Source organism: Dromaius novaehollandiae, chromosome 4 (assembly GCF_036370855.1).
Source record: "Dromaius novaehollandiae isolate bDroNov1 chromosome 4, bDroNov1.hap1, whole genome shotgun sequence".
Classification (NCBI taxonomy): Eukaryota; Metazoa; Chordata; class Aves; order Casuariiformes; family Dromaiidae; genus Dromaius; species Dromaius novaehollandiae.
In genome coordinates, this window is record NC_088101.1 from 14,516,345 (window position 1) to 14,537,244 (window position 20,900).

The following is a 20,900-nucleotide window of genomic DNA, read 5'->3' on the forward strand; positions in this document are numbered from 1 at the left end:
TTCTAATTTGCTGGTAAATGATCTGATTCTTCTTTTGCTCCATTGAGCTCTGTAGGGCAGCAATGTCACAATCAGACTTGAAAATTACAGGAAGAGGAAAATGATTTAAATAACTTTTTTAAGGAAAACAGTAGGAAGCTTCCAAAATATCTCAAACATTCTGATGTTAGTTCACTTGCCAAGACTGGTCATATAATTAGAAACACTAGTTTACAGGTCAGGATATCTGGAACAGCCATAACTCCACCCTTGGACTGTGACCTTGAGCAACTAGCTTCTGTGACTTTTACAAGTAGATGAGGTCCTCAGTTCATCGTCTGGTCTCCTAAATATCAAAGCAATTATCCTTTGCTTAGTTCTGCTGCTAATGAACCTTATAATATATACTTACCTAACATACATCTTTCAGAAAGTCATTCGTCTTAATTTTAAACATATATAAAGACGTACATCTAGCAATTTTATGGTAAGTTTTTCCAATAGCTAAATAGCTGTTAACGCCACAATTTTGACTCTTTTGTTAAATCTTTCTCTGTGTACTCAAGGAGGTCCCCCTGCCCCCGGAGCTTTTTCCCATGCAGGATTGCATACACCGTAATGAACTTACCCTTCAGTTGCCTGTTTGATAAGGTGAGAAGGTAAATGAGTTGCGCCTGACTTCACCAATTCCATGTTTGCACAACTGAGATTTGCATTTGGGATTTTTGCAGAGGCAGCATACTGAGTTCCTGGTTTCCTGTGAATCAAAACTGCATTTCTGAAATGTAGTGATAGTCTGCATCCTTTGTTTCTAGGGGTGTTGCGTTTGCCCATATTCAGACGTTTTTGTTAGAACCAGCCAGCCTATTTGCTGTTCTAGACTGCTAAGCCCGTCTTATCATTTTGACCGTGACCCTTTCTGCCAACCATGTGGTAATCTATTTGTGTTTCAGTGTATTTATCTTTGAAGGAAAATAAATCTACCTCAAAACTTACTTAGATTTCAACCTGTATTTTTTTAATATTTAAGATCTTTAAAGAAGTGTGAAAATGTATAAATGTAATCAATTACTTTATTGCTTTTTGGAAAGATGCATGTGTTGTTTGACATATGCTGTATATCCTGCATAGATATATGGCTGTCATTCTATAGTTCTGAAAATCAACTGGAAAAATTATGCTGTTATTTTGACCTATTTGTTGGGAGAACTCAGCAGATCACTTACTAATCTGACATAGCAGTGATTTCCACCAAGGTTTTGCAACAGGGTAAGACAGGGAATAGTAAATTATTGCTATGCTTTTAGAAGAACCACAGCCTGTACTGTACCACATGTCAGATCAGATGACCGTAATAGTTTCATTTGGCCTGGAAATCTGGTAACTTCTACCTGAGAAACACTAAGTATAGCAAAATGCACGAAGTATATTAATGGACAGAATTCTGAAAGTGCTGCCATGGCACGTGGACGAGCAGTTGTATTCTGCTTCACAGGTTTCTTCTTGGCATGGAAGACTTCAATGTTCTCTTTCCACAACTGCCACTGACCTTTCTTATCACCTAGCTAACTCATGTATTTATTTCCCTGGCATTGCTTGAAAAGCTATATAAACAGCCTAGGAAATTCATATTCTGGCTGCCTTTTAGAATCCATCTCTTGCTGGCTGTCACAGCATATCAGTGAGGATGCTTCGTTGCCCAGTCCTGTGAATGTACAAGTGTTCTTCTGTGGCACATAGGTTTAAGTGGTGACTGTAGGTGCCTGTGTTATGGGGTATGGTGTATTCTGTCTCATTCCATGATTTAACCTGCTGTTAAGTCTCTCCATTTTTCCTCTTGGTTCAGAGGTGTACCAATAGATAATCATGATCCTGCCCTCCTGTTCCAGTTGCTGCTGGTATATTGGTTACTGAGACTGTGAGTTAAGCTGTATTTCTCCACTGCTTTGAGGTTGCACTGCTGGGATGAGATGAGCCTTAGCTCTTTGCTTACATGTGCCTGAATGCAAGATTGCCAGGTGCTTGCGGAGACATGAGAGTTGACTTGGCTTTCCTGCACTGTTCTGTGCAAGTGCAGATGCCGGGCTGCAGTTTAGCCCGAGAGAGGCCTGCTACTGCTCCAGACATAGTTCAAAGCATAATATGGAGTTGACTTTCCCCAATAAGCTTTTATTTTTATTTTCTGAAGAGAGCGCTTTTATTTGGTATACGTTGTTGTATATTTATTAAATAATATCAAAAACCTGTGGTTTTGTACAATTTTGATGATTTTAGTTCTAAGAAAAACAAAACAAAAACTCAATACCAGTTACGTACACAGTGATCTTGAAGTTTCTCCAGGGAGATGTGCCAATATTGAAATTATTAACTAACCAAGGTTCTGGGGTTGGGGCACTTTTAATCACTGCACAAAAACTCCCTCAAGAGCTAAATAAATAAATAAAAAATACAGCCCACCCACCTTAGAGTGGGCAAAAGAGTGAAATATATTGTTTGTGCTTTATTATAAATGTGGAAGAGTCTTTTCTTGAAAAAAAGAGACAGCATTTTCTTCACGGCTCCTCTAATCATTTCAGTGTCTGATGCAAATGTCTAATACACACTATGGGAGTGACTTACGCAAAAGAATGAAGGGGTTTGGAAGAGCTGTGACAATATACAAATGTGACACATACACTGCTTTAGGGATTGCTCGCTGAGCTGCTTGTCACTGAAGTTGAAAAAGCCTGTCATTCAGTGTCTGAGGAGACATACAGCTCCATTTGCAGTTATACCTGGTGTTCCTGCTAGCAGGTGCCAGTATGTTTATTACGGAAGGGCAAACAGCCTTGTACTATTCCTCTTACAAACCAAAAATATCTCATATTGTTTTCCCAGTGAGTTGTTTTTGTTAGAAATTGCAAGGAGGAAGAGATGACACTGCATTTTTATTTAAAAACTTTCTTGGAAAACTTTGCTTTTGGAGGTTTATTTATGTATCAATTGCTTACATTAATTTGCTGTGATTATAACTGTTCCATACAAACAACAATGAATCAATTTTGCTTGCCTGTCAGTCTTTTTTTAGCTAGGCCAAGACTAATATTAGAGGCCAAGAGACTATGCACCTGAAAAGACTTGCTATTGAGTTCTGACAATTTTACTTGTGGTAGATGACAGTAGAAGATATTGTCGTTAAATATTGTTGAGATGTTGTTGTTAAGCTGTTGTTGTCAGGGGCTTGTGTTGCGCTTACAGAAATGCCCTGCAGGTCTTTCTATATTCCTTCTGTGAAGATGCCAGTGTCACAGGCACTTCTGTTCCTCTGCTGATTTCCTTGAAGGTATCACATAGCTCAGGTAGAAACTCAAACCCAAACATGATCACGAAATAGAACTAAAACTATCTTTCTTTTTTGGCTGAAAAGGGAACTTTGAGGCAGCCTGTTCATATGGCTGGGAAAAATCACTGTTAGGAATTTTTCTGTTTCTTTCAGGGTTGAACTGTTTCTGGTACCTCATCAAAATTGCCGGGGGCTGGCTTTATGCTTCCATCTAGAAATGGTACTTTCAATTACACTTTTTGCATTCTTATGGAAAAACAGAGGTTTTGGCTTTTCTCTCCTTACTACTTCCATCAGCCAGGGCTGGTTTTTATTTTGCAATTAGAACTACGCAGAGAAGTGTGTCTTGGATATGCTGATATGTTACAGGAGCACAGCGCTGTGAATTGTGGTTCTCCCCGCCACCAAGAGCAGTGCCGGCTGCGAGCGTGGCTGCTGCCTGAAACCCAGGGCGCTGCCACAGGGTGAGCCTGCAGGCAGCCCGGCGCCGCCTCCTGCCCTCCTTCAGCCTGACGTCAGGACCAGGGCGTCCCAGAGCCGTCTGCGTCGTTTAGGGTCTGCAGATTCAGGTCTACCTGCGGGTTTACTACAGCTTCCTGAGTTGTTCCATGTGAGACAACTGAACTTGCAGCCATTCACAACTGGGAGGTAAAATGCGTTAGCTTCAGCCACTTCGCTGAGGCGTCAGATAGGGCGCCTTGTCCCAGGCTTGCCACAGGCTAACAGGCAGTTACTGGGCTCAGCTGGCATGACGCGACTCTGGTAAGCTGCAGAAACATCTCTGTGTGATCCCAGAAAGGACACCCTCTAAATCCACTCGCTTTCATGCTTCTGGAGAGCCTTAGCTGAGGCGTTTTCTACTGAAGAGATCTTAGTCCTTTTATTGCAAGTACCTTGTCTTCTTCAGTTATCCCTTACAGCCAGCAGTCCTGCTAGGTGTGGTGGTGGGGCCGGGAGGGTACTGACAGCCTTAATTGCCCTCAGGAGCCTCACTTGGCCCCCCTGTGAGCCCAGGGGCCCCATTTCAGCTCAGGTTGGGGGGTGGCTGGCAGCCTGCACCCAGCCCTGCTCCCCCTGGGGCTCACTGGCATGTCCCAGGCCTGTGTCATCCCCATGTGTTTCTCCGGTGGTTGCTGGCGGGGAGGGAGCTGAAATTTGTGTTTTGTAGCTTAAATGTGTGCACAAAACCACAAGCTGCTTCAGTTAATGTTCTTGAGGGCTCTGAAAAGGTGCTGTTGCCCACAGCTAGAACCCAGCTGGCACTTAGATGTCTCATAAGCTGCTCCGGTTCTGACAGGGGCAGAAGTTGCATCTCAAAGAAATAGTTTTGTGCGACTTCTCTCTGCTATTAGTCCTCTTTCACCAAGTCTTCAAATTGTCCTGGCAGCACTGAGCAGGCATCAGCAGTTGTAGAAAATTCTTATTCGCAAGGTAAGCTTTCACAAACTTTTTCTTAAAATCTTTTTTTTTATTATTATTATTGTCATTGTTATGTTATGTTCACGTAGGAAAGGATGCTTTTAAAAAAAGAAAAACACAGACACGCAGACACCCCCCAGAAATAGTTTTTAAAAGAAGCTTGTGAAAGCTGGTAGTGCAGGAGAGTTGCCAGGGGCAGCTATTGCTCATAGCCTTGACAGAGGTCAGAAGGATGGAGGGAGAGGAGAATTAAGGGCATTAGAGTGAGAGGAGAATTAAGGGCATTAGAGTGATTTAAGAAAGGAAGCCTATTTGCCTATTTCTCTCCCTACTCTAGCCCTTCCTTATAAATGCATGAGTGCACTGTAAAACAGCTACATATGAGCATGATTTAGATCACAGATCTCTTAGATTCAATCAGACCAGCAATTTTTCAGAAGCTAGGAGGGCATTTTGAGCTAGAGCTTAATGTCTTTTTTGTGCAAAGCTGCTAATTCTAGTCCTTCTAAGGAAAATTTTATTACATGTGAGTTTTCCAAGGGCTCCAGCTTTTGCAGTCATAGATTTGTCAGTCACAGCTTTCATTATGTTTGAGTATGTTTCTAGCTCTCCTGATAGTAGAAAAAGTTTAGAAGAGCTGCAAGTACACCATAAAGGCTCATAAATTCCAAAAGTCAAGTAGAAATAAACCGGCATTTTCTGTTGTAAAGTAATATCATGAATTTTTAAAGTAATTTGTCACTTCTGAAGCCTGGATCATGTTATTTGAATGCTTAGGGTTAATATTATGAAATACGCAGACAGGTGGCGCTTTGAGGGTTCTCAGATGGTATATGTGGTATACGTGAGTCCTGCCCTTTTGGCTGGGCAAATAACTTAAAATTTTAGTTCCTTCCTCTCATACTCTTCAGCTGGCTCTAGAAGCAGATCCCATAGCTCTTTCCAGTATCATTCGAAAGTGTACTTTTGTTAAAACTTGTTTATAGGCCAAGAACTTTGGATATGCTATCAGTGGAGGAGGTTTGAGTGAAAATCGCTTGCCCCATAAGCCTATCCACGAAGTCTCTGAGCAGCTCTGTGGATAGGCACAAATTCATTATGTTTTGGTAACTCCAACATGTTGAATACTACGTTCATCTCTTTTTATCTCTGAGATTATTATTGTCACGAAAAGTGATTCTATTGCCAAATGTTACCATACGTTTGTGTTCACTTAGAATAACTCACCAAATTGTTAGGAAAATCTAGCTTTTCTTTTCAGTTACTGTTGTGTTCTCATGTATTCAAGTTCCCATTTACTTGCGTTTGTACATTTTTCTTAAGTTAGCATAGTAGCTTTATCTTAAAGGTATCAGTTTTTAAATGAATATATATACTTAAACATATTTTACAGATGTTCTAGACTCTTTTCTGTGGAAAATGAATTTAACTGATTACCTTCAAAGCCTCTTTGGGAATATGCTAATGCTTGTGTTTGAACTATATCTTGAATATTACCTTATGTCCTAAAAGGAATGAATAAGGCTGTGCTTTTTGTGCTCATGGGTATTCATACCTTATAATTATGGTACTTCTTGCCATTTGGCAGGATTAGACATGATTGCTGGGGTTCAGGTCATTAGTCTTTCATTGCAACCTTTCACTCCTTTATGCATGTGCTTTCTGTTGGTGTCCATGTGATGAAACAAGCCTGTGACGTCATTCTGACTGATAACGTGTTGCCAAAAGCTAGTGAAAGTTGGCTGCATTTTAAACTCTTAATGTTAGTAGTTCCAAGCAAGAATAATGTTTTCTCTCAATATTATCTCTCTTAAATTATGGTATCTTCCTATAAGGGATCCTATTTCATGATCATGTCTCTGTACCATTTATCTGCTAGGATATAAACAAAGAAGGGTGAAAAGCTATAGTTTGTTGTATGTAGCAATGTTTACGTTCTTTGGCGTAACAGGTCTTGTAGAGATGCTTTTATGATCACAGTAGTTCGATGTATAAATATTTGGTATTCTCATTTAACTAGTAGTGTTCTTTGGCGTAAACCAAAGTCTTTCTGATAACTTATTTTTTTTCTTGAAGTGAGAGGACTAAATTCTGCTGCAGCACAGCAAAGGTGCACATTGACTACTGCCATTGAAATCAATGGATTGTAGCTGGAGGCGCCTTAGTGTATCACAGCAAAACAGTCTTATTTTTTAATATATAATATTCTGAAATATATAATATTAATATATAATATAATAATATTTGATATATTATATTCTTTTTCAGTTTTTCAAAATAGTTTTCAGATACAGTTTGTAAAGAGACTTAAAGACTCCATTTGAGAAGTATTCTATAGTTTTGTCTGCAAGTTAGAGTCCTGCTGTACACTGATTTAAAATTAACATTTGATATTACTACTGAAAGATCACAGGATGATTATTAAAATGCTATTAAATTAATTACCCAATGAGGCATATTTAGCAAGTGCTTAGAATTTATTGTATTAAATCAGGTTTTGTGAAGAACCACTAGCAAAAGTTGGTTCTTTTTATAATGTTAAAACTAGGTTTTAAAAAGAAATGCAACTTCATAATCAACGTTAATGGGACCTTGGGCAGGTGGCTTTAACTTCCTGCTCCACCATGGGTTTGTTTGTGATCCCTTTGCTTATCCTTTGGAGCAGAGGTTGCCTTTTGGTCTGTATATCTGTAATTAGCTAGCACAATGATGTCTTGGTCCATGGTGCTGCAGCGGTACCTAGAAATCGCCCTGTCCTTTAGGTTAAAGGACATGGTGTTCTGTGAGGCAATGATTTCATAGGAACAGGAATCACAGATGTTTTGTAGGTTAAATATAAGCATGGCCATCACTTTTCGTATGTGAATATGCAGAGGAGAGCTACTTGGTGAATAAAATACAAGTTCTCCTTCATGTCTTTTGCCAAACACTGCTTTTTGATATTGGGTAGCAATACCTACCTATGAGACGTAGAATGTGCTTCTGTTTTATGCTTTGAAAGTTAATGCTTCAGTTCCTACGTGTGTGTGTGTATGTATGTATAATATAACAATATCATCTTGAAGTAGTTCCCTGTGAATAAGAAAGTATTTTAGAAGCAGCCTCAAGCATGGTATACTTACATATATATAGTTACACTCAGAATGTTTTAGATGTAAAGTATTTACAGCTGAAGAAGTAACCTACTTATTTGTCAGTGAATACAGTTATAGTTTCTGCCAGTTTTGCTACAGTGATCCGTTACTGCTGGAGTTTGGTGGGGGATAATGGGGTGATCAGAGATACAGAACAGATTCTGCAAGAACAAACTCGGATTCTGTAGCCTGCAAAAGAGGTGGCTGACTAAGCATCTAATGGAGGTCTGTAAAATGATGAATGGAATAGAGGGGTGAAGGGAGAATTGTGCATTGTCTTTTCCAGTTTAAAAAAAAAAAAAAAAAAAAAAAGTCAAATGAAACTAGTTGGTGGCAAGTTTAAAATGAACTAATGGAAATACTTCTTTACATAACATACATTTCAGCTTTGGAACTCTGCAGGATGTTGTGGATGATAAAAATTTCTATAGGTATAAAAGTAATTCAACAAATTCGTAAAGTCCATTAGGGATGAGTAAATAGAGAGACAACCCTTCTAGTTAAGGAAGTCCGCAAGTCGTTGTAAGCTTTGGGGAGGTGCCACTCTAAACAGGAGTTAAGGTGATACCTTTTTCTTCTCAAGAGAGACTGTATTGAGCAGAAAAGGAATGAGAAGTGGCCACCAGTGTTGTCATTATCTAGGTGATTATTTTATTGATGAGTGCTTTCATCATTTATCACCTTTATAGGATGATTAGATGACCAAGGTCCGAGGATTACCATTCTATTAGGCATTAGCGTTAAAAGAAGCATCAGGAACTGCTTCTTTTAGTTTAATTTCTTATGGAGTGCAAGTTAGTAGGCCTGAATTTCATATATGACTATTACCAAAGTATTGCAGTGGCCAAAAATAAACTTAGAATACAAATGCAAGGGTGCAAATAGTGCACTCTGGAACTTGCTAGTGTTTTAGAAGAATTACCTGACTTCTGAATAATGCTGTTATATAGCCTTCACAATTGGGTCCCAGTGTAGATAACACAAAGCAGATATGTGCGTGCAGCCTTTATGAATGCTACAAAAGAGCCAGAAAGCCTAAGAAGCTGATAGAATGTAATTCATTTGCCAGTAATAGCGACAATTACAGGGCCATTGCAGAATTTCCGATTGTGACTACGCTGTGTTTAAGAATTGGGCCTGTGGTTTTATTGCAGAGTTATTACAGCAAACCCTTTGGGGACTGTGAGCATATAGTCTCATTCTCTTAAGCGTTCCTTTGGCCAATGTTGTGAAATGTAGCTGTTTCTGAGGGACAAGAGGCACTAGAATAACTATTGAACTAATAAGAAAATGGTGATACGTTTAGTTCCCCGCCACGCACCTTTTTTTCCACGAAGGTCCTCATCAAGTCTAGGATCAAGAAGCAGGAAAATCAGGCATTTTCTTTACTATTAGGCTTTTTTTTTAAAGTAGATGATCATAAATGGTTTTCATCCGAAGTACTCTGGCCTTTTGCATGACTTCAAAGAGAGCAGCAATCTCCTTGGGCTCTAAGGTTTCGTAACACGGAATTCAAAGATTTTGTTGTGTTTCCGGGGCTGAGAAAGAGGTTGTGGAAGTGGAATTGGACACTAGGTTTTGCTGAAGTGTTTAGTGCATGTGATGTTTCGAGTTAGCAAAGACGGGTCTGAACAGTGGCTATTTCTTGAGCCCGATGAACGGACAGAAAAAACTAGACAACAGGTTTGCGTTGTGAGGAAGGGATAACAGATTTTTAAAAAACAGCTATTTATAGGATGCAATAATAAAAGGTGAATAAAGCTTCCTAAGAAAATGACTGTGGAATCTAGAAAATACGGTGGTGATTTGAAAAGGTAACGGTATGGCTTGGTATACTAGTGCGGCTTTGAAGTTTTTTACTGCTTGAACTAGAGGATCTTGATACTGTGTTGAAACTTCTCCAACGCTTTGCAAGTTGGCTCAGTGCAAGTAAACCATAGGAACTGAAAACTAACCAAAAAATTGATGACATGAAATCCCAAATATCTTTCTTAATTCAGACCAGAATGTCTTGAAATTTTATGACTACTTTTGGGGCATTTCCCCCCAATGTGTTTTCATTAACTTGAGTGAAATCTGGAACTGTAAGTGACAAACTGTTTCTTAGTGCTTCATCTTCATATCCCTGCCTTTCTCTTCTTTCTTTTTTGTTTAGGAGGAAATGATGATTACATGTGAAATTAGGGAGAAATGTTGTCGCTATGAGAATCTTCAGCCTGGTAGTAGAGACCTGAGAGATTAGAATAAGCAGCCAAAGTTTTTGTTGCCTGTGTAATGAACATCCCCAACCTTTGAGGTTTACTTCTCTACTTAAGCATGTATTGCCTAGAAATACTAAGAAAATCCATGGAAAAAATTAGAGGTCTATTTTAGAAAATTTAAAATATAGTAAAAAGAAAAAATAATTCTTAAATTTAATTCAGATATAGCATAGTTTAAAAATGTATGTTAAAATTCAGAAATAGATAAAATTTAAAATACAATAACTGAAAAAGACTAAGTATATGAGGAAAAACTAAAGAGAGAATGAACAGTTGAGGATTCTTTTGGTGAACAGGACTACCAAGAGATACTGAAACTGTGTAGCTTTTCACTGAATTCTAAATGTCAGTAGAAATAAATGAGTGTAAATCTTCAAAAGCTTCAAATTTCAAAAATTAACCACAGTTTTTACTGGACATGCCAGAATGAATACACTAGATTGCAAGATCTTCTCTTATGAACTATTTCGAGTATCAATGGCTCCTGGAAAGACGGCTTGAGTTGCATGTTTAAAATGTTCCTTTTTCTTCCCTCAGCTCTTCATTCATTCTCCTTAATACCGGAATAACGTATGTAAAGAAATTTGCAGTATCACCTCGCTCTCTTGTGCTTTTTTTTTTTTTTTTTTTTTTTTTTTTTTTTTTGAGGAAAGCCTGTGTGACCTACTCTTTGCCTCACCTATAAAACAGTTCTCTGTCCTTCCTTATTTGCTTTATTCAGAGAACCTACTAGTGCACATATGAGTGGGATATTGCAACTCGTCATTCATTCAGATCAGCTCAGAATTCAGCTCGTTTCCTAAGCCTCATTATGGCAGAAATCTAGCGTGTTGAAATGTAGTTGCCTGAATCTGGAATGGGTGCTCTAGAGTAGTTAAAATACTACAGAAAGCCAGCAAATAAAAAATAAAAATAAATAAATAAATAAATAAAAAAGTATGATTGATACTTTGGATCCAAATATTGCTCCCAATGTTTCAGTCTCCTGTATTTAACATCTTCCATGCTCCTAGTTGATTGCCTAACTTTTTACAGAAAAAAGCAGAAGCTTTCGGTTAAGAAAAAGAAAAAAAAAAAAAAGCAGTTGTTTCCAGACTTGTTTTGTGTCTTTAATAATGACAGTTGATTATTTTAAACTTAACAGTCAGAAGTACAAATACTTTTAATTGTTAGAATTAGTGTCCAGCATGTTTGAATCCAGGGGTACTTCATTGTGCTCAGCTGCCTGTGTCATGACTCTCTCATGCTTCTGTTATACACCGCATATGAACATTTTCCTTTTATTTTCCCTAGATTGTGTAGTACTTACTATTAATTTCAACAAATCACCTTTTCTATCTTGTATCAAAGGAGACTTTTTTTTTTCCCCAGTGAGTGATAATAACCAGATTTCATCTGTTTTCTAATTAAAAAAAAAAAAAGTGTACAATTAACAGAGTATTCGCAGTAGATACTGGAGAATATGCCCCTAGAGCTTAAAATCTTTTTTTTCTCCCAACATACGCTTTATATTCAGTGACTGTTGAAGGTTTCCTACCAGCCCTACTGTTCAGGGAATTAAAATTTTTTCTCTAGTTGATCTAACTTGAAGTCACTGTTAAATCAGTCATTCCCATTGTTCCTGAAAGAAGCAGAAAAAGAAAGAAATTTCTCATCTCCAAATGTGTAGATTTATTTTGATAATAAATAATGTTCTGGGAATGCTTAAACCGGCTATGATCAGTCCAAGTCAACCCTCCTAAGAGTAAGTATATGAGGTACTTTTTAAAACACTTGGCAATGCAAGAAAACAGACTGCATACTTCATTGAAGTTAAACTGAAGAATCTGGGGGAGGAATTAGGTAACTTTGAAAAGCAATACTGATCTCTTAAAATACCATTATGTGAAGTTAGTTCGTTTGTTTTTATTCTTTCTGTAGAGTTGTCCTATATATGACTTGATACATACTGTCTTTATTTTACCAAGAGAAATATATTTTGTAAATGGTAATACATAGCAAAGATGTTCCTCCCGTTGTATTATTTCGCTACAATAATTGACTGGTTATGTAATGGTTAAATTAGGAATAAAGGAGATGGGATTACTGAAAAGTACCATCTCACCTGCATTGGAATTACTAAATTTAAAGGAATTGCTACAATTACTATAAAATTATCTCGTTGCTTGCTTCAGTGCTGATTCCTTGCACAGTTTTTTCCCACCATTCTAGAGGAATGCAACAGCAAATGTGCTAAGGAAACTCTAGATTCAGCATGTACTGGAATTTTGTGTGCCGTTGCGAAAATATAACAGATGCATCAGAAAATAATGGGTTGGTACTTTCTTGTTTTACAAACAATTAAAAGAACTTTTGTCCTTTTTTCCATCCTAAATATTGAATGAAGTGATACTGGTAATTTATAATATACAGGCCAGATTAGAGGTAATGCGTCACCACCAACTGTCCTCTCATGAAGTGATTGCTAATTATAAATAAATAATAACCTGTGTTGCCCAGTGCACTCCCGGCAGACCTATGCACATTGTGTAGAAATTTATTCCCTCATTTGCGGAGCAAGATACTACCCGGTGCAAACGAGGGAGCTGGACTTTGGCCCTTAAGACAATATATACAAACATAGTGGTAGTTCAGCTTCATAAGGCAATTTTTGTTACTGCTTATTTATCTTTTGCTGTAGCTGGAAAATAAAGGTTAAGGAAGTGCTGAACTCTGATAGTGATCCTATACAGTACATGCACTTGGAACATAAGGCATTTTGGGGACATTTTTCAAATGCAGAGACATTTGCTTGTACTATTCCCTACATATTTGTTGGTGATTAGATTTAACGTGTTTCACTTCGCTTACTACGTAGTGGTAGGCAAAGGGCACATTTTTTGTTCATAGGCTGAAGAAAAACACCTGCTTTTTACACAGCACAGTCTTAGGGAAATGGAACAACTAAACGAATGACCATAATCAGGCATTTTGCAAACTTTCCTATATGATACCCAAGAAGAATAGAATTAAAATAACATGTTAAAAACATTTGGTAAAATCCATCATGTTTAAGCCCCATCAGTAGCATTGAATGGGAAATCTAACCAAGCTGGTGATTAGAAAATACGGAGGAAAAAGCGGCAGTCAGCAGCTATGGAAACTTATTCCTCACAGGTTAAAAATACCAGTTCTCCCCTTTGTCCATAAACTGCAGGGATATATATGTACAGGGAGCCGAGTCGATCAGTAAGGCATCGAGCTAATTTGCACACTCGCTTCCAAAATACAGTTAGAGCCTGGGGCAGCTGTTCACATTGATGGCATTTATGTATACAGACTCATATAACGAAAAATTTTCCTTTTTTCTGTTTTCCTTACCAATTTGTTTGGGAAGGCTAAATTTCAAAGTTCCTGCTGGCTAATAAAATTGGACCCTTGAGAGGACTTCTGGTTAAAAGAAGGGAAGATCCCTCAGTGTATTGGTTTGGTATTCCAAAGTGTGTAAAATTTTGGGACTCCTAAGAGACTCAGATTAATGATGAGTACAGTAGATAGACATCAATAAATTTCTTTTTTTGGTTGAAATGTAGACCAACAGTACCTAAAAAGTGAAGGTATGGAAAACAAATTACGCTTAAGAGAGATTTGAAATGGAGAATGGAAAACCAGATGGGCTTCTTAAGTAGAACAGTGCCCTTCCCCATCAGTGTTAAACATGAGCGCTGTTGTTCTGCTTTCAAGCACATTCTCATTACTTGAATGAAAGCTATGCACAGGTAATAGGAGAACACACTCCAGCCGATGAAAATTACTTGCTGCCGTGTTGTCACTATTTCATGATATTTTAGTTAATTATCCCATAATGACTTATGGCTGTGTGCACAGAGACTTGAGATAAAAAGGAGGAGTTGTAGTGGCTTTAACAATGCCATGCCAAAACATATTTCTGTCTAGAATGGGAGGATAATAAACTCCTCAAGCACAGCTCACTGCAAGACTTACTGGGTTTATCTTCAGCTGTAAACTGGGGGATTATTCAGCACCCACACAGCACTGGTCATTAAACAAAAGCACTTTCAGGATTTTGCTCATTCTTGTGAAATTTCTGTAAGGGGTGAGAGGCTAGCAGTGTCATCTCTTTTACTGCTTTATCTTTCTTTGTAGCTGCTCTGATGGATAGTAGGTGATCCAGGCAAAATCTTACCCTGTGATCTTGTGCAAGTTGTCAATTAATAATGAAATCTTCAAGGGGTACTACAACTCTCTCATTTTAAAGAGAAATACCTATTTGCTTCTTACATTACTCTCCCTTTTTTAAATTGATGTTTTAGGTTAAAATTCAGGTAATGAAATTCAATATTGCCCCTAGACAAACCTATCTTTTTACAATTCTGCTATAAATCAAGAGTCAACTAGACCTGAACCTTTCATTTGCACATACTCCATTTCAGTCGGTGGCTGTAATGAGAAGATACTAATTGGCATGTACAAGGTATTGGAGATGCTGTCACTGAATTGCTTGGTGCCTACCAAATAGCATCTCACGGATCTGAGGTGCGCTGGTAGTGTTTACAATGAGATAAAACTCCTATCTTCTATATTCTTACTAGCCGTGTTTTGCATACTTCCCTCCTTATTTTTTTTAAGTGGCAACTTGTCATGTTTATCCCACTCATATGTCAATATGCAATGTAGTAAGTTGCCTTTGGGTATGATCATGTTTTGGGGATTGGTGTCTGATAGCGACCAAGTCATGAATAACACTTCCAAAGAAAAATGGAGGTGACACTTCAGTACTGGCTAGTTCAGTGTCGGTGGTATTTAAACATACAAGCATAAGCAATGCTGGAGAACATCCAATGTATTAAATGTAATTACTGGTACTCCATAAAAAGATTTTCTTCCTGTCAGAATCTGCCCATGGTCAGAATGGCTCAAAATTGCTCTGAAAGCAGAAAACCGTTGGCATGTTTCAGACCTTTGTACAAATATCCAAGTGGCTTTTGACCTTTTCCTTTAAATCTAGTCTGTAGCTGCCTTAAAGCACAAGCTTTCGCTCCTGGGTGCTTGTCGGGCACGCAGCATCTGGTAGATGTGTGCCGGATTCATACTCAGTGCCATTGGAGTGCTCAGGGCAAAATGCCACAGTACTGATCGCGTTAATTGTTTGGGGTTGGCACTCGGTGGCGGTGCTATGGGTGAAGTTTCACTCCAGAGCTGTACTAGAGGAGAACAGGCTCTGCAAAAGATAGGTCGCCTGTAGGCAGTAAGGAGGAGGCACATCCCTGGGGAGGCTGGAAGGTTAGTGGGGCATCAGAAACAAGTTTTGCATTGATATATGTCCCAGTTCAGCGTTCCCAGCTGTCACAACCTTGCACCAATGTATGCACTGATAAAATAGGTTCTTTCTGGCTTTAAATCACTGGCAAGGTGTGGTGGTCATTCCTGTTTTACTGTCTGTTACTGGCTGTATATATGCATGTGTACATTATAAAATATTCTATAGTTTTATAGTATATTAAACTATTTAAAAATAGTTTTATATGTTATACAGTTAAAATCCTGTGAGACTTTCTGCTTAAAACATGAGTCACCACACTCTTTCTTGCTTATGTGCAGCATGTATAGTCCGACGAAAGTATAATATAAGAAGCTGCTGTGGTTTGTACAATACAACTAGCTTTTACTTCTAGCTTTTATATGGCTCATAAATGTAGACCTTGGCTGTTAAGGAAATCTACACCTTCAAAATAACTACTTAAGTGCTAAATTACTAGTACTTGCCATTTAAATTTTGGTATATAGATGTATGTGTATATGTCTATATATGTATATATTTTAACAAGTATAGCTGCCTCTTTGGAGGTCAGGTGCTTTTGAGAATTCATTTATTAGTACTAATTGGGCCAGATGCTCAGCTGAGATAAATGATTGTTCTTACAGCTCTAAATATTATCTGAGTCATATCATCCAGCACAACAATACATAAATAATTTGTATGAAGGGAAATCAGCATGTCAGGTATCACTCCTAGACCATTTGGATTTGGCCTTTTTGGACTGAAGTGAGACTTGATGGTTGAAGCCAAAGAACCTGGCTAATCAGACTTTCTCAAAACTAGTCTCTTACCAAGTCTGAAATTTCTAACTGTGGGAGGCTGCTCTGAAAACCTCCCTTACTTTCCGCTCTCACTTTTAATTTGTGACAAAAAAAAGAACAAGAAATGCATCATACTCTGATGTTACTTGTGAAAATATGAGTCCTTTTAGGACTCGGACATAACAGTGAGCTAGAGTAAACTGGCATCATATCTTGTGCAAGCTAAACCTTAGTGAGTGATGATGGGCACATCAGTCTATGGCAAAAAGGTGCCAAGCAAACACTTTAGGAAATGTGGAAAAACAATGAAGCCTTTCATTGCAGGAGGCCATAATGAAGTCTGATAAATCATTTGCAATTTTATTTGTTGCACTAGGACTTGATTATGTATTTTGCTTTCTAAAAAAACATTTAAAATACACACTGAGTTCACTTTTTAACACTGAGATTTTTATCTTTGCAGTTTGCCGGGAAGATTCATACCAGTCGATAGTCTCATGTGCTGCTGTAGTACTTACCCCTGTAGAACCGACAGTGGATACAAGGAAAAAAGAACAGACAAAAATGCCCGATGTGTCTAAACAGTGAGTTATTGCTTCAAGTAACATGATCTTTTATAAATGCAATTTAAACATCAGGCCAGATTCTTTTTTGTGGGTATGCATGTACACCTCTCTTCTGTTTCACCAGGGGTTGCGTAAGAATGTCCAAAAGCAGAAACTGACCGGAGGCTAGGCTTCCTTATGTTTATTAGCCTGTCTTTTCCATGGCTTTTGGTAATGAGGTGCACAGAGGAAATGGGCATTTAAACTTCAAGAAAATGACTTTTTAGCAGGCTTAATACAATTATTCTTTTTGTATAAATAGTTCTTTTATTCTTGCACGTTTTCTAGTCAACAGTTGATTTTTAGAAAGAACATAATTCCTAAATGCTCATTTTAGATACTTGAATATTTTTCAGCAACTGTTTTACTGCTGTGATACGAGATATGATGGCATCTTCAGAAGTGTGGCAGTGGTCTTCCAAGGAAATCCTATTAAATTAAATTGACTGTAATTTGATATCTTGCCCTGTTGCATTAGATGAGAATCATGACCACAGCATGAGTAGTAACATTTATCTTGCAATGCCAGGCAGGATGATTTTTTTTCTTTTTTTTTCAGGAAAAGAAAGAAAACACAGTAGTAGTAGAACTTGTCTATCAGTAATTCTTTTTGTATAAAATCTTAGCATGAATGCTTTTTAACTGTAAAAATCAACAACAGTAAATTAGATATGAGGCCTGAAACATAGGTGCAAATACTTTGAGTCAGATTAAAATATACATAAACTATCATATCTGTTACTAGCTATAATAAGGTGTACTTATAAGGTATGAAGTCTGTCTTCCCCTGACGCATCTAGTCTTGGTACAAGTATGTGGCTTAAGTCTGCAATCTAACTGCTACCTGTTTCACTCTGGTGATCAACTGCTTCTTCCCTGTCTACCTGTATCTAAAAGTTTAACACAATTTCTGTTCATCATCTAGCTCTTCTTAGAATGACTTCATGTTGGAAATACTCCCAGCATCTAATTGTTGTCTTACTGGTATGACTTTAGATGATATGGTCTCAGAAATGTGCTCTGACTTCGGCTACTGTTCCAATTCGTTGGTCTTGTAGGTCTTTGGGATTCTCTTAAAAGGAAAACAAGCTTGTGCTTAGGCAAATTAGACATATTTGAATTTCACATAAATCAACATCACTGTATTAATATCTTTAAACCAACATTTCTTACAAATATATGAGGAATGGAACATCTTTTCAGAAATCTTTTGCATGCTGTTCAAACAGGAATTGAGTAAATTTTCTATAAACTTTCACAGCAATTGTGGGGGGATTAAAGCATACTGATTCAAGGAAATCTCAAGAGTTGTGAAACATCAGTATCCCTTTCACTTTCCTCTTCTGATTTCATCCCTGTGCTTTCTGCATGTAGACTGTTTTCCCCATATCCACTTTTAATCAAAGCAAAACAGGTATCACTTCCTTTGTCTAAATCTGCCAGGATCATCTGTTTGTCTCCACTGTAAACATCGAGCAAGAGGAAGCCCTTGACACATGCAGAGTTGCACTGACTTGAGTGCAGAGTCCCTCTGTGGGCTGATCTGCGTGGATCTTCACATTATAATTATTGGCATTCCTAATTACCTTTCCTGAAAGTAACATAGATGTTTTGATTTGTATGCTTGTTTGTGCATCTCAATGGTTTTGCTTTATATGGTTGCAAAAGTGTGAATATCACAAAGGGCTGAGCAGTGGCCAGCTCTCCTGCAATGAAGTCTTGGGAAAGAACATTGCTGACTTCAGGGCCTTGGGCAGAATGTGGTTAGAATAAGAACTGCTTTCTAAAGGAAGCTCTGTATAATCTAAAACTGATAAAATACATGTTAATGATAAGACAACAAACAGCTATAAATAACTAAAAATAATAATATTGTAAACTGCAATAGAGCTGTATGTAAGATCTCTAGGATACAAGAAGCTATGAATGAAGCCTGGGGGAAAAAGAGCCTTTAGTGTAAATTGTGTAATATTTGACTAATGATGTTATTTTGTCTTAGTAAGAAACTCTTTAGTGTTTTTAAATAATGTACTGTGTTTGCTTAATGTAATTTTACTGTAAGTAGCAAATAAACATGCCAGAAGTGGTAGCAGCAAAGCTTAACGATTCTTTGAAGTGTCAGTAATTAGACATTATCAGGATTGGAGGAATAAAAGGCCAATTTATTTACTTTTTTCCTGTATTTTGTCTTGAAGTTCATAAACATTTCGTGAGAAAGCCGTTTCTTAGCAATATGTAGGGAATTACTAACTCTTGTGCATCTCATGCACTGTGGGCAAAATCCCTTCCTCTGTCATTCAGCAGAGATGAGTAATGGGATAATATAAGAATGAAGCAGCAAAATAAGCAGAGAAAGCTCTGGCTTTCCTCAGGCCGAGCAAACATCTTACCTTTAACAGGCCTGGCAGCAACATAACCCATCATGACAAGCCTGAAGGAACCTGTTTGATGAAGCTAGGAAACCTGCAGGAGGAAGATGCAGTCCTTGCTAGGTGCTTTGACCGTTTTTCTGTGTTGCTTTGAAGGCCGCTAGAGCACCGAAGGGGTTCGCTGCTCTTCGTAAATAAGCGTTTTGGAACAGGAGGCGCTTCTCTGCGTTCTATAGAAGAGTAATGCACAAGTCTTCGTGTTTTTTGTGCTCAGCAAAGTGTGCTTTGTGTGTCCGGCTGGCGATAGCAAGAGGCCCCCCTTCGTAGCTCTCGGCCTTCCAGTCCCCAGCGGGCTGTGGTGCAGAGAAACATATGGTCTGGATGTCAGTGCCAGGTCAGGACAGAAAACAAGAAACGTGAGCTCCAGCTTACTTCTTCCTTTGTGCCCTCCACTTTGTCTAGGATATTGAATTAATTTGTTGTTATATTTTGTAGAAATTCAAGCCTTAAAACCCACGCTGGCTTAACGGTTCAGGTTTTCGAGGCCTCTCTGCGTTGCTGTGGTGATAATTCAGTCAGTTTCTCTTGAAGGTGCACAGATGCTACAGTAATTGGAATTGTTTATTCTATTTGCATAGTCTTAACTTCAGTCCTTCCTATCTGAATTCAAATAAAAATAAATCAGCTGCTGAGGCCGAGCAATGACAGGAGGAATCCTCCCTTCCCTTTCGAGTTCTTACAGAGAGCATGGGAAAGAAGGCAGGGCCAGGGAACTGGAAGTTATGCTTTCAAACAACGTATTCAGCCTCTGCGATCAGAGTATCAGCTGAATGCTCACACTGCAAGTGAGTATGTAAGGAAACAGAAGTTTCTCAAACATACCAGTTTCTGAGAAGATAATATTCAGCTGCTGTTTATATATAAACAATGAATAAAACCTGTTCATATGCTGTCAGTGCTTGAGAAAAGTGTAGTGCACTTCAGGTGCTTAATTGTAAATTTAAAGTTAAGCAGGTGCTTGTGTCCTTTTTGAAATGGTATCATTGGATATGACTGCACTGCGGTACAGAGAAGTGATGGCAACACTTAAAGCTGGCTTGTGCATTTGTGCTTCAGCTGCAGTCACATTCGTAGGTTTTGCTTTCTTGGGGTGGGGGTATTATTTCTGTTGATTTGTTTTTAGAGCTACTAGTTATGGCATGAATCAGATTCTGGAATTTGCCAGCTGTTTGCTATATCATAAAGAAATATTTTCATGAACTTCAGGGAACATTTCCAGATTAAGTTCTTAAGTAAAAGCTATAACTTCTCTGTCAGCGCTTTACGCTCTTAGGAATCAAGTCAGATTTTTCTTCTGATAAATACATCAGTGGACCTACATGGTGAGTCATTTTAATATCCCATGTGTGCTGAAGCTGTTTAATTTGTGCCTTGCAACTGTACTTACCTGAGCAAGATGCTCGTGCATGAGTTCAGCTTCAAATACTAGTCTCCTTGGAGTAACAGCAACTGGTTGGATACTTACTGATGGAAAACAGGGTAAATGGAAGAATTTGTGCATCAGTGCAATTGTATACTGAACTGCTAAGTACAGGTACTCAGTTTGGCAGCTGGGAAGGTTTTGGTGCGTGTATGTTCCATATTTGCTATCTGTAGTAAATTTGTAGCTAAATTTAGGAGCCTTTTTTTTTACATGAACTTCAAGTTGTAGAAATGTAATTGTTACATTA

General features: G+C 38.2%; 1 protein-coding gene across 2 annotated transcripts in view; it reads left to right on the plus strand.

Moving 5' to 3' along the window:
* The window catches only part of CCSER1 (coiled-coil serine rich protein 1), a 712,792-nt gene that overhangs the window by 162,890 nt on the left and 529,002 nt on the right, over positions 1-20,900 (plus strand). For both annotated transcript variants that reach the window (XM_026101188.2, XM_026101190.2), the window contains exon 5: positions 16,660-16,780. In XM_026101188.2, the coding sequence (XP_025956973.2) occupies positions 16,660-16,780 (121 nt within the window). The remainder of the gene's footprint in view (positions 1-16,659; positions 16,781-20,900) is intronic.